The sequence below is a fragment of the Pollachius pollachius genome, assembly GCF_949987615.1.
Source record: "Pollachius pollachius genome assembly, chromosome: 11".
In the NCBI taxonomy this organism is placed as follows: domain Eukaryota; kingdom Metazoa; phylum Chordata; class Actinopteri; order Gadiformes; family Gadidae; genus Pollachius; species Pollachius pollachius.
Window position 1 is genome coordinate 17,259,505 of NC_136944.1, and position 15,000 is coordinate 17,274,504.

Consider the following 15,000-nt stretch of genomic DNA (forward strand, 5'->3'; position numbering starts at 1 on the left):
ATTTGTGGACAGCCAGAGCAGGGGCCAGGAAATGGCTATGAATAAAAACAACATTTGTCCAATAACTTACTGTCAGTGCTGCAGCTCCAGGAAAGGGAAAAGCAAGACCCTGATTTAGTTTGAAGTGCGGAGGGATTCAGCCAGCAGAGACAGGCTCACAGATGATCATCTACTGCTGAGTGTAATCGTCTTTTCATGTGGATCAACCTGTCAAGGATTTGTGCAAATTGGGATTTTTCAATGTATTTTATTCTGAGGTAATATAGTTGTTTTTTCAGCTGAAAATGTCGAAGAACATTAGCATTTTTTGCGTTGTTCTTTTTACCCGTTCGTGTTTTTGGTTTCCTCTCTGGCTGACGTTAACACGTGTCCGTTGTGTGTCATGTGGAAGTGGGTCAGGGCCGGGTCGCCCCTGGATCTCTTTCCACTGGTGGGATGAGGCAAGGCCCAACTTGACACTTCTAAGCTGCAAGGCAGCTGTGGTGGGAAGCAATGTCTTTGCTTCCTGTTGCTCCATTAAATCTGCCTGTCCTCATTTGTTGTGTGCCTGTGTGTATGCCTATGTGTGTGTGTGTGTGTGTGTGTGTGTGTGTGTGTGTGTGTGTGTGTGTGTGTGTTTGTGTGTGTGTGTGTGTATGTGTGTGTGTGTGTTTATTTGTGTCCGATTGTTGCATGTCTGTGTGTGTGTGTGTGTGTGTGTGTGTGTGTGTGTGTGTGTGTGTGTGTGTGCCTGTGGTGTGTGTCCCTGTGTGTGTGTGTGTGATGTTTTTTTCTGGGGTTTGTGTGTGTGTTTGTGTGTTTGAGTGTGTGTGTGTGTGTTTGTGTGCGATTGTTGCATGTTTTTTTATTAACACACAACGCTATTCATCTGGTTTAACGCCACATACCCTAACAAATTTAGCCTTTCATACAGGCGACAATATGACAACAAAACCCACACCCAGCTGTTTTATATTTTCATCGGTGCATTTTGTGTGAGCTGCCAACTAAATATTGTCTATTTAATAAATGCTAAACAGTTAACGCCAAACAATTAAAGCAATCATAGCAATGGGATTTAGTACACTTATTAAGTTTGCTATTTATGGAGTAGCTCTCACAACTTTTGGATCCAGCGAGATATAGTTTCTCGGCGCACAAAAGCTATTTGTTTTGTTGTAATCAGGTTATTATTTAACTGCGGATTATCTTATAACTCAATCCTAATAGGAAAAATTATGAATGTTAGATTGCAGAAAACTTATCTGCTATGAGCCATATCAGCCATATCATCCATGAGATGGAAGAGGAATATATACAGGAGAAGATTGTATATGTTCCTAATAACTGAAATAATACAATAATACTTGATTGATACACAAACCCTTAAGGATACCTAAAACAGCAAAAGGTACTTGCATTTATTCCCATTATATATATATATATATATATATATATATATATATATATATATATATATATATATATATATATATATATATATGTATATATATACATTTATTTTTTTAAATAATGTTGTGATCCATGTACTTTTGTGTCATAGTTGGACTGAACAAAAGGTGTTTATTTGTCCTCCAATCTCTTACACTTGTTAACCGGTTCTGACCCACTATTGAGTCGATGCATCGGTTGAACCAGACAGAAGATGATGAGGGTCCTTCCTCCTTTTGCTTCATACAGCTATTGTATTGTATTTTATATTGTATATTGTTTTGGTTCTTTCCATCCGTCTTGCAGCACGGTGCTTAAGAAACACTAATAGAAATGGTTGTGCAAACGCTTCGAGGCAATTTATCTTGCCGTAGCTCAGTTAATACTCTGTCATCCCCACTATCAATCTTGCAACTCTTTATTCAGCCACCATCTTCCTGTTTAATTAAACCCGTTGGGATTGTGTGTTTTGAATTAGGGTTATGAAATACACACTTTTGCATTACTTGTGTGATCTGTCGTCTGAACTTGGAACAGATAAAGTTGTTTGTGGGCTGCCTTCATTTACAGGGTGATCTCTGCGGTGTTATAGCACATGGTAATCAACAACATTTACGTAACTTTAATATCCTTTCCGCTTGCTTAATCTTTCAAAGGTGTCGTGGTTTATCTATTTGCATTCCTTGCTTCCTCTATCTCTGACTAATAGGTGTTTTCTTCACACTTTGGAGCTGACCAGCGGCATCGCAGCCTGCCTCCGTGTCTCTCTCAGTCTTTAAACTCTTCTTTCATGAGTTTTTAATGGGCTTTTTTTCTCTCTCTCTTTCAACCCTCCCCATCAGATTACACATTTAGAGTCCTGATCAATCCCTGCGGCTCGGTTCTTTATTGAGCTACGGTTCCACTTTTATTCATCACCCCACTGGTGAACGCTCGAGCGGAGAAGCCCTGGCGTGGAGATGAGCGTTGGGGAGCGAAATGACCTCCGATGATACTTGGTCACGACCGCCAGTTGTGGGGGAGGGGGAGGGGAGAGGGGCCACTTCTGAGATTACAATAATTCCATGCCTGGGAGGATCGGCTTGCGAAAAAAGCAGAATACAAACACTAAAATTGTTCGTATTACTGTGAGGGCAGTTATTAAAGCTTTTATGAATTCTTCTTTTGTTCGTATTATGTGTTTTGCCAACCGCTGTTTCTTCCTCCTAAAGGGCGGTGTTCCTTTAATGACTTTTTTCATAGATAATATCACCAAAGTGATCTGATTACAGTGAAGATATAGTATCTGATTACATTTAGGGACAACCAACCTTAATGAGTACCTCTGTAATACGCTATTATGTTCATGAAACGGTGTAATGTTTGTGTGTGTGTTTGTGTTTAAACCTCCATTCTCTTTAGAGAGGGGACGGATTGCAGTTAGCAGTGTGTGTGTGTGTGTGTGTGTGTGTGTATGTGTGTGTGTATGTGCGTGAATGCGTGCATGCGTGTGTGTGTGTGTGTGTGTGTGTGTGTGGGGGTGTGTGTGTGTGTGTGTGCGTGTGTGCGTGTGTGTGTGTGTGTGTGTGTGGGAGACATGTGACTGTGTGAGACAAGTCAATCCACCTCCATGTCGATTGACTTGCTTCCCGTTGTGAGTCCACCTGCCTTTCACTTCAGTCAGAACTCCCCCTGTGGCTATGAACAGAAATAGGTAGCTGCGCAGTTAATTCAATCTTTTAGCTTTGTATTTAAAAGAAAAAAGGATCATAAAGAAACCTGCAGCATTATAATGTCATGTTATGTTATGATCAATCAATGTTTGAAAAGCCTTGTCCTTTAATGAACGCCCCTGGCCTACATTGCGCTTATTTACTCCCTGTCTATCTTACTTCATTTTTGGCTCCTAGTACCCCCTGCAGGACTTTCCATCTCCCCCCTCACCCCTTATCGCACTAACACAATAAACCGGTTTGTCTCTTGGATTGGATCAGTGGTTTACAGGGTTTACCTGTCAGCCTGTGTGTCTTATCTGGTCATCTACCTGGGTCGGATGACCCCTGAGCGGAGGGCATGGCAGACAAAGCAGAGATGACAGAATGGAAAAAACTAATTCGTTTTTTAAACTGTGCAGCTCCCCATCATTCAGAAATGAACGGGCAGATTTAGATGCGCAGCCTCCTTCCAATATATCAAAATATAACGCAACAAAATAAAGATAGTAACGAAACGATCACCAGTCCCACTTAATGGGCAGTATCCGTTATGAGGTGTCTAAACAGGTTTGCCAACCTTCTTTTACCTTCTGGGAATGGTGGGTGGAAGCCTTCTTGGTTTTTTTTGGACGGATAGGTGTAAAAAAGAATTCACTTTTCCCTTGGTGGCACACTGTCATCTCATCAGATGGGGGAACTCCACACCTCCTGTGTGTGTGTGTGTGTGTGTGTGTGTGTGTGTGTGTGTGTGCGCGTGTGTGCGTGCGTGCGTGCGTGCGTGCGTGCGTGCGTGCGTGCGTGCGTGCGTGCGTGTGCGGGTGTCATGCAGCCAGTGGGGATCTCACACACTAAAGGCGAGCCTTCACCGGGCCCCCCTGAGCGGTGAGGGATAGGGTGGCTGATCACACTTAGCAAGTGTGTGTGTGTTTGCACTCATCTGCTCACACCAGAGGGAGGGAGGGAGAGGGAGAGAGAGGGAAAGAGACACTTGCGGACACTGTATTCCTGTTTCCATAGCAACGATGGGATGACGATTCTTTTTTTTTCTTCTTTCTTCCTCCTTTTCCTGTCTCTTGTTCCTCGTTCCATTTCGTGAATATCCCCGCGAAAAAACACGTAAGCTCATTATTGGGAGCTTTGTGAATTAAAATGAAGTCTTCGAAATCTCCTCCACTTCTCCTCCCAGTCCTCAGGCTGTGTTGGGACTGGCCAAACGGGGTGTGGTTCATCTCCTTTTTATCTGTGTATGAGTTAATAAGGACCACTGGCTGTCTCGAGCCCCCATACAGCACTCTGTCTGTATAGGATGAAAGAGAGAGACAGTCAGAAGAGTCTTCCTCAATCTGCTCCCAGAGTTCTGTCCGAAGACTGGTAGTGTGTGTGTGTGTGTGTTTGTGTGTGTGTGTGTGTGTTTGTGTGTGTGTGTGTGTGTGTGTGTGTGTGTGTGTGTGTGTGTGTGTTTTTGCGTGAGAAACTGTATGGCGTGTGTGTATTCATTTTGTAATTTTTGTATAGGTGTATGAGTAAGTGCATGTGTGTGTGTTTCAGTGTGTGTTTGTGTGTGTGTGTGTGTGTGTGTGTGTGTGTGTGTGTGTGTGTGTGTGTCTGTGTGTGTGTTTGGGCAGCATAACAGACATATTGAAGGCAACACACTGTGTCTGGATGAGTGTTGAAGCGTGCTGGTCGATCAAGCGGTGTCTGTCAAGGCTATTCCAGTTTAGCTTCCAGCAGATCCTGCAGAACCGGCTCACACACACGGCTGAATGATCTCGAGGGCTGGTGCTGTGGGTAGGGGATTCAATCCCTCTGCCAAAAGGTTCTCAGTTTGATCCCCAATGTCCACATTCTAATCTGTGGGCATCCTTGAGCAGTATGCATAACCCCTAGACCTGCTCCTTGAAGGAGCTGTAGGTAAGGGCTATAAGAGCTATAATTTGAGTGTCATTTTAGCTGTCCAGCTGTTTGTGAGTGAATTGCTTTGTGAGCATATCTGATCCTAGTTGACTGTGGCTGCCTCTGTATGAGACCATTTTGATTGTAGATCGCTCATTTCTGACCAATCAGGGCATCTCTCCCCTAATCGGTTCATGTGATTCGTCTTGCCTGTCAAACACAAGTTGGTGAATGCACCGCTTCTCAATGGTGGAGAAACGTAGAGAGTAATGGGGGAGCTCTTTGGGTTGTGTATTCTCAAAATATTTCTCTCTTTGCTTTTACTTTCTCTCTCTTTCAATGGACAAATCTTACCTACAGCAGCTGTGGTCAAATCGCATCTGAAAACCACTGTAACTCTTCTTAGATGAACGGGTCTGCTATGATGACTGAATATGAAATCAACAACACGGGATGTTCATGTAGGCCCACTGTTCGTCCGGCAGGAGAAAGCAATCAACGGAAAAAAAAAAAGAAGGAAAGAAATAAAAATAAAAGGCAAACGGTAATTACAGCTGCCATTGTTGTAGCAGAACCGTGAGGGGAAGTCATTTGTTGCTCTATATTCAATCACGGGTGATAGCCAGAGCCACTGCTGGAGATCTGGAGCTGGTCGGTGCACAGGCCGGGCCGGGGAGCCCCTTCCCCCCACCGCCCACCCGCCTTCAGCCCGCTGCAACGCCCGTATGGCGCTGTCCTGTTCTCCCGCCCAGATTGCCGGCCTTTCATACAACCATTATCTTACCTCTCTTTGTTTCTGTTCCCCCTCACTGGGCCCTCCAGGAGTGCGCTGTTACATTCTGTCACCCCCACCCCCACCCCTCCTTCCCTATACACACACACACACACACACACACACACACACACACACACACACACACACACACACTGTTTCTCAGGCCTGTGTAAAACCGGGATTTATTTTCATGATTCTCCAATGATGGCGTCTTCAGACTTTGCTTTGCTTTCTTTCTCTCTCTCTTCCCCCCCACCCTCTCTCTCTCTCTGTCTGCCTGTCTGTCTGTCTGTCTGTCTGTCTATCTGTCTGTCTGCCTGCCTGTCTGTCTGTCTGTCTGTCTGCCTGTCTGTCTGTCTGTCTCTCTCTCTCTCTGTCTGTCTGTCTCTCTCTCTCTGTCTCTGTCTTATCTCTTGGTGTTTCTCTCTCTCTATTTACTGCCCATGTCTTTATCTCATTGTCAGGGTGCAGGTAGAGTTCTATGTGAATGAGAACACATTCAAGGAGCGCCTCAAGCTCTTCTTCATCAAAAACCAAAGATCCAGTGAGTTGTCTGTGTGCTGTTTCTGTTTGATGAGGGCCCACTACTTATTCTTTTGCTGTAATTGGTTTTGTATGCATTTGTGTGACGTGACGTGGCGTGCGGTGATGGTGTACTTCCTGTCGTGAGATGCTTGCCCTTTTCTCGTCTGTGTCCGTGGTTTCATTTGTCTCGTAGTTTTTTAAGTATTTTCTGCACAAGAGATTTACAATGCATGGATTTGTTGCTGTTTTTGTTGCTTGGATTTTCTTTCACTCCTTTTATCACATTGCAGGTCTGCGGGTGCGAATGTTTAACTTCTCTCTGAAAGTGCTGAGCTGTCTGCTGTACATTGTCAGAGTGCTGCTGGATAACCCTCAGGAGGAGCAACGGGACTGGTGAGCAACAGGTGGAATATGTGGACCCATGATGGACATCCATGATGGAGATCCAAGATGGAGATCCAAGATGTAGATCCAAGATGGAGATCCAAGATGGAGATCCAAGATGTAGATCCAAGATTGAGCCCAAAGATCTAGAACGGAGATGTAGATCCAAAATGTAGATCCAAGATGGAGATCCAAGTTGGAGATCCAAGATGGAGACCAAAGATGTAGCTCTAATATGTAGATCAAAGATGTAGATCCAAGATGTAGCTCCAAGATGTAGCTCCAAGATAACATTTTATGAGTTATAGTTGTCATACATTTTATTAATTAAAAATACTTGTAGAGGATGAGTCAGGAAAATTAAGTCATATTTGCAGTATGTGCAATTATTCAAACTCAAACAGGATAGGATGTCATAAATAAAACATTCATTATAGAGTAGCGCAAGAGTGACAGTGCTTCTGTTCCCCTGCCTGCTCCACCCACAGACTTCTCTGGATTTATTTTTAATCATAATAGTGTTGGGTGTGAGATCTTTCTCCATGTCGGAAGAGACTTTCCATGATTTCCTTTTATGGACAGACTCTTCAAGCAATGGACATGCTAAGTAGTTCGTCCATTTGTCTGAGATATTACCATTCACCAGTAAGGCGGTAACAAGGTTAAACAGAACACATTTTTTAGCAAGCAATCGATTTTTTTGTTTTAAAATTATTTTGCTGCCAAAACAGCCAAAACATCTTTGCAGAGCAAAGTATGAATTTTTTAGAAATTCTCCTTGACTGAAATCAAGGTGGCAGTCCTACTGGTACCAAAAACCACAACAGCCGCAGGGCAGGAGTCAGTCCTTGCATCACTTACAAATTGTTTGGTTGGCTATATATGGATTTCTTTATAGATATATTCATGGATTCACACCAGTTGTTATTCGCAGGGCACATATACACATATACTTTCTTTGCCCGTTTGAGGCATGAACCTTTACTTTGTCCATTGGGGATTTGTCTGCCACCCAACAAAATGGCCTCCTCCCTGGGCCAACTGTTGCGTAATACATAACCGAAGCCCTTTCAGCTATTGTCTGCGTCAATCAGACGGGTTGATAGCATCCTTTGCTCCCCCAAGAGAATTGGTGAGATAACAGTTATAGAAAGAGTTTTGGAAATATGACAGTTAAAGAAATAACACACGGGAATGATTGAAAAGTAAGACAAGGTGGAGGAAATTGGGTTTAGAGTGAGATGCAATCTGGGAAAACGAGGTTTTTGTTGGGGGTGAGCCCAAGAGTCTGTCCAGTGAGGCTGCTCTGTCATTCAGAGAGATGGAGCAAATAATCATGAATCATGAAAATCCTGTGTGTGTGTCTGTGCGTGCATGTGTAACTGTCTTTGCGTGTCTGTGTGTGCGTGCGTGCGTGCGTGCGCGTGTGTGTGTGTGTGTGTGCGTGTGTGTGTGTGTGTGTGTGTGCGCGCGTGTGTGTGTGTGTGTGTTGTCTCCCACAGTGTGGGCGGCGTTAACTGCACCAAGCAGAACACAACCTCCCGTCCCTGGAGCGAGTTTGACTGGTAAGTTAAGTCGTCTTCCCCCTTATCTCCCTTACATTTCCTCCACATCCCCCCTCCCCCATATCTCACCCCGCCCCCACATCCCCCCCCCTATATCCACCCACAACTCCCCCAACATCCAGAACCATATCTGCCACTCATCTCCCTCTGATCCACACTACATCATCCCCCCAACATCTCCCCCATATCTCTCCCTTACCCCCCCCCCCCCCAACATCCCTCCCACATCTCCTAATCTCCAATTGGTTGTGACCACAATGTTTTCCCTCCCCCCGGACGAGGGGGAGACGTCGGGGGAACACAATCAATGCCATCTGACTCTAAACAGCCGGTATTGAACATTTCACTTTCACGTTCATTCGTCACACTGGCTCTGTATGGATTACCTGCCAACATAATGTATACACAGGCTCTGTGAGGCCAAATCAACTGGCAACTAGTGGAGATGAAGCACTGGAGGGAGGGAGGGAGGGAGGGGGAGGGAAGGAGAGAGAGGGAGAGGGAAGGAGAGAGAGGGAGAGAGCGGGAGAGAGAGGGAGAGAGGGAGAGAGAGGGAGAGAGGGAGAGGGAATAAGAGAGAGGGAGAGAGAGGGAGAGAGGGAGAGGGAGGGGGTGAAGGAGAGAGAGGGAGAGGAAGGGGGAGAGAGGGAGATATAGGGAGAGAGGGAGAGAGAGAGGGGGAGAGGGAGGGAGAGAGAGGGCGAGAGAGAGAGAGAGAGGGGGAGAGGGAGAGAGGCAGAGCTTCAAGTAATATAAATATATGGCAAACAATTGTATGTATGGCTGTGTGTGTGGGGCCGTATGCGTGTGTTTGTGGCTGTGTGTGTGGCAGTGTACGGTGTGACTGTGTGTGTCAGTATGTGTGTGTGTGTGTGTGTGTGTGTGTGTGTGTGTGTGTGTGTGTGTGTGTGTGTGTGTGTGTGTGTGTGTGTGTGTGTGTGCATGCATGCATGCACACACGCACACATGAGAGATAGAGAGGGAGGTAGGGAGGGAGGGAGGGAGGGAGCGAGAGAGATATACCGGAGACATATATTGACACTTGGACAGGCCTGGCCATAACTTGTGCCCCTAGATGTATTAATCTGATGGGTGGCCGGTAAGGCTGGCTATGCTCTGGCTCGGACAAAGACAGGAAGCAGTGACAGACGGAGCTGAGCAAAGGGATTTGCCGTCTTATACTTCAGATCATATGGGAGCCAATCAGAGCAATCAGAGGGCGGGCCAGCCATGATGATGAGCCCCTTGGTGCCAGTAAAAAGAAAGTCCCCTCTCTCTTCGCTTCCTTAAGGCTTTGCAATTCTTCTTTGTTGTGCACATAGTACTTTTTGTGCAGCAATACAAACACTCTGGCAGCTGTGCCCGCCTCAGACACTGAGGCGCAGTCGCCATAAACATGAATCAAACATGAAGTGTAGCAACAACATTATTGTTATCTTGTGATGTTTTGTGTGAGTGTGGAGAGGACTTTCTTCTGCTCTCCGTTGTATTTGTGTCATCTGTTTTAATGTGTTCTGGCTCTCGCTCCGTAGGAAGTTGATCATCTGGGTGGACAGACCTCTGCCCCTCTGGGCACTGCAGGTTAGACTTACACACACACACACACACAAACGCAGGAGCGCACACAGACACGCGCACACAAGCAGGGGGATGAATACAAACACACATACACACGCAGTGACACTAACACACACACACACACACAGTGACCCAAACACACACACACACACATAAACACACACATGCAGTGACACAGACACAAACACACACACACAGGCAGTGACACAAACACACACACACACACACACATAAACACACTCACAATGACACACACATACATACAAACTAACACACTCACAATGACACACACATACGTAAACACACACACACACTGATGCACCGACACACAACTGTACAAGGAAAATTGGTTCAATCTTATTTTACCAGTGGCCAACTTGCCAGTTGTATTTCGATGTGTAGCATTTTCTCACACTTGAACACCCACATTCACACACGAGCGTGAATGTGACCACAGACACAGACATACTATTGCCCACAAGTGCACCAACACTTCACATGAAACAATTTGAGCTTTCCATAAGCCTACTTTCTGAAGTTCAATCATCTGAACGCCCACTCATTGTTGCCACCCACTCTCTCTCTCTCTCTCCTTCTCGCCTCTCCCCGCATGGTTGTGCTTCTCTCTCTTCCTCATAATTCTCTCTACCATGCTTTCTTCTCTATTCCATTGCCCTACTGCTTTCCATGTTCTCTTTTCATCTATCTTTATGTCCACCTGTCTGATTCTCTCTCCCTGTCTCTCCCCATGTCTCAATTTGTCTTTCTCTCCTTATTTATTCATCAAATGTTTTGGGTTCTTAGGCTTCTTTGTATTTGTATGGCTTCGGAAAGATTGTAAATGTAAAACTCTCTCTACCTATCTCTCTTTACCTATTTTCTCCCTCTCTATCTCGGACTCTCTCTCTTTCCCTATCTCGAACTACTTTTCTCTCTACCTACCCCTCTATCCCTATCTCTCTTTATCCCTCTCTTTCTCTTCCTCTGCGTACCTCTCTCTCTCTCTCTCCCCCCCTCTCTCTCTCTCTCTCTCTCCCCCCCTCTCTCTCTCTCTCTCTCTCTCTCTCTCTCTCTCCCCCCCCCCTCTCTCTCTCTCTCTCTCTCTCTCCCCCCCCCCCTCTCTCTCTCTCTCTCTCTCTCTCTCTCATTGCCCAGGTGCTGGTGGTGTTCATCAGCTTCTCAGAGACCATGCTGTTGGTGTATCTCTGCTACAAGGTGACCAATCAATCAAACTTTATTGATTCAACGCTTTTTGTGCAAAACGTGAGAGAATGGTGAGAGGCTGCCTCTATCCTCGAACATCACACATGCACACACGCGCACACACACACACACACACACACACACACACACACACACACACACACACAGCCAAGAGTAAACAGCCCTGGGCTTTGTAATCTGCATCGTTCCTTGTGTCTGTACCTCCCTTGTTTGTACGTTCTGATGTCACTGCCTTATTGTAGCAAGCACTTGTCGCCTGTGTGCCTCATCAAGAAGACAGCAGTGGCCCCCATGTTCTGCTATTGCTCCTTGTCTCAAGGAGTTCCCTAGCTGTGTGTGTGTGTGTGTGTGTGTGTGTGTGTGTGTGTGTGTGTGTGTGGGTGTGTGTGTGTGTGTGGGTGTGTGTGTGTGGGAGGGCGGGGGGCGGGAGGGCGGGGGATCTCAACACAGCTTGAATTGCCGACGTGTTGGAGAGAAAGATGGAGAGAGCGAGATTGAGAGATGGTGAGAATTGGAGAGGGAGATGGAGGGAGATGGAAAAAGAGAGAAAGCAAGGGTGAGATAAAAACATATATATATATATATATATATATAGAGAGAGAGAGAGAGAGAGAGAGAGAGAGAGAGAGAGAGAGAGAGAGAGAGAAGGGACGAGAGAGAGAGGGCGAGGGATATCTAGATAAAGTGGATTAAAGTGGCGGGTTGGAGAGAGAGAAAGATGGCGAGAGAGAGAGATACACAGAAGGATAGAGATGAGGGGGAGAGCGAGGGATGGCCAGCAGCGAACGCCCCGGGGGGAATCCCTGCCGTTGAGCCTCTGTGAGAGCCCCCTTTCCGGGAGGCAGCCCTGCCTTTCATGTTGTGTGTGTGCAGTAAAACCACCCCGGTGAAGGGGCTCAGCCACCACTTTATACATTAGCCCCGGCCGCAGCCTTAGCATTTAAACCTGATTGATTCCCGCGGACGTCCCCCAGTCCGGGCCCTTCCTACGCCAGTCACCGAGGGGTCAGCCGTACGTGGGCGTTGTCAGACACATAAAGAACGCCAGCGAGCCGGCTGACATCTTAATTGACTCGGATAGGGCTTTGGCAGGAAGTGAGGTCACGCATGTCCCCTCACTTGTGAGGGCCTCTCGTTCGTGTGTTTCCTCTGGAAGATTGCAGCGGTGGTGAAGGCGGGCCGTATTACCTTGAGCTCTCCGCTGTCGTTCACCTCTGTGAGTGAGATAATCTCCCACAGGCTTGTGTGATAATTGACTTCCTTGATCCTTGACCCTATGTGTGTGTGTGTGTGTGTGTGTGTGTGTGTGTGTGTGTTTGTGTGGGTGCGTGTGGGTTTATTTGATTGTGAGTATGTTTGTGGGTGGGTGTGTATGTCTGTGTTTGTGTGTGTGTGTGTGTGTCTGTGTGTGTGTGTGTGAATGCTTGATTGTGTGTGTATTTTTGATTGTGTGTGTGTGTGTGTGTGTGTGTGTTTGTGTTTGATTGTGTGTATGTGTTTGAGTATGTGTCTGTGTGTGTAAGTGTGTGTGCTTTTCTTGATTGTGAGTATGTTTGTATTTGATTGTGTATATGTTTGTGTGTGTATGTGTGTGTGTGTGTGTGTGTGTGTGTGTGCGTGTGTGCTTGATTGTGTGTGTATGTTTGATTGTGTGTGTGTGTGTGTGTGTGTGTGCGTAAATGCTTGATTGTGTGTGTATGTTGGATTGTGTGTGTGTGTGTGTGTGTGTGTGTGTGTGTGTGTGTGTGTGTGTGTGTGTGTGTGTGTGGGCCTGTGTTTCCAGGGTAACATTTGGGAGCAGGTGCTCCGAGTGGCCTTCATCCTGGAGATGATCAGCGCCGTTCCTTTCATGATCACTGTGAGTACAAACCCTGGCAGGAGCCCTTGAGCAAACCACCTGTCAACCACATAGGGAATGGCTGCCATAGACTCAATGAGCAATAACACATCAAACCCTAATGTCCCTTCCACCCAGAGGGTATTATGTGGGGTCCATTCTTGCAATCAGCCAGATGATTTAACTCATTACGCTGTTCGTCCTGAGCTGTGCCAGTCCTCAAATTCAGATGGTTGACTCTAAGCGATTGGGATTGCTTCCCGACGTGGGGCTTGATGGTTGCTATTACTGCATCCTGCAACGCCACCCATTTTGCTCTTTGAAATCCTCTGCGTTTATTCCCTTCTTCCCTGACAGGTGATTGTGCCTTCCTTCAGAAACCTCTTCATCCCCGTGTTTCTCAACTGTTGGCTGGCTAAACATGCCCTCGAGAACATGATAGTGAGTGCAACCCCCCCCAACAAGTACCTCTTCCTCTCCTCCCAGCAATCACATCGATCTATCAATGACTATTGGACATGCCAGCAGTCCCTGTTCAGTTTGAGCATGACACCATAACAATGAGGTTATATCTGTTGTAGAAACATAGCTTTGGAGTGCTTGGTTAACTGCTGGTTTAAACACCCTCATCCAGTCCGAGTCAGGCTGATTTGACTATGGGGCTGGGTGATTCTGCTTTAATCAAGCCATCAACCACACACACTCCACAATGACCTTGAGCATTGCAGTTTCTCTATCCGTGTTTCGCCATTTAGGAAGTGATTAAGCATTTTGAATTCATCTCATTGATTCCTTGAATACTGCTCTGTATTCATCGTATTCATCTGTATTGAAGCATTCATTATATTGCTTGGGTGTAGGCCTTTTTTTCTTTCCTCACACCACATAAAGGAGGTTGCTAAATATTATACTCTTTAGTTTCAATGCATTACTGTTTATGTACATTTGTGTATATTGTTAGTCAACTTTTTCCGATTTGTGCTCGATCTGATTCTCTCTCTCTCTCTCTCTCTCTCTCTCTCTCTCTCTCTCTCTCTCTCTCCCTTCATAGAATGATCTCCACAGGGCGATCCAGCGGACGCACTCAGCCATGTTCAACCAGGTGGTGATTCTCATCAGCACACTGGTCTGCCTCATGTTCACTTGGTGTGTAGCATCACACACTGTCCTTACAAACCATTATCGCACATTGCAGCTTGAAACACTGGGCTCACAAACCTTGAAAAGTCACTTTAGCTAGCTCAAACACTGGTCTCACAAACCATGAAGAGTCACTTTAGCTAGCTCAAACACTGGGCTCACAAACCATGAACAGTCACTGTAGATAGCTCAAAAACTGTTCATACAAACGATTAGCTAGCACTATAGCTAACTCAAAATATGTTCTTGTAAACCCAGAGCTAACTCTGTAGCTGGCTCTCCTTTGTACTGTATTTATACCAAACATTCTGTTCTTTGCCTACCAAAAATAAGTTGGTACATTTGGTGCATTTCTATGCATGGCTATTCTGATTAGACACACACACACACACACACACACACACACACACACACACACACACACACACACACACACACACACACACAAACACACACACAAACACAATGCACTGCTGCACATGGCCTCTGACCAGAGCTCCCGATCGGGGCTCCCATGCTTCACTGAAAACAGTTTTAGGCCCATTGCCCATGCACACCTCCTCTTCTACTCAACAACAACATTCCCCCCCCCCCCAACTTCCTGTCCCCCCCCCCGTACACCGCCTCCCATGTTTCTGTTTTAGTATCTGTGGTATCCAGCACCTGGAGAGGGCGGGGAACAAGTTGACGCTGTTCGACTCCCTGTACTTCTGCGTGGTGACCTTCTCCACGGTGGGCTTCGGGGACGTCACACCCCAGATATGGCCCTCCCAGCTGCTGGTCGTCATCATGATCTTCGTGGCGCTCATCGTGCTTCCCATCCAGGTAAGAGCTGGATCACCAGAGACAAACACACACACACACACACACACACACACACACACACGCACCTGCACCTACGCACGCACACACACGGACGCATGCAGGCACTCACAGACTCATACACACGCACCT

General features: G+C 46.2%; 1 protein-coding gene across 1 annotated transcript in view; it reads left to right on the forward strand.

The window, feature by feature from the left end:
- The window catches only part of kcnt2b (potassium sodium-activated channel subfamily T member 2b), a gene marked incomplete at its 5' end in the record, with an annotated part of 47,143 nt that overhangs the window by 6,474 nt on the left and 25,669 nt on the right, over nt 1–15,000 (forward strand). The window contains 9 exon segments of the mRNA XM_079746163.1: nt 6,258–6,337; nt 6,609–6,711; nt 8,205–8,267; nt 9,800–9,848; nt 11,001–11,060; nt 12,853–12,927; nt 13,264–13,347; nt 13,958–14,052; nt 14,691–14,871. Of these exon segments, the coding sequence (XP_079602289.1) occupies nt 6,258–6,337; nt 6,609–6,711; nt 8,205–8,267; nt 9,800–9,848; nt 11,001–11,060; nt 12,853–12,927; nt 13,264–13,347; nt 13,958–14,052; nt 14,691–14,871 (790 nt within the window).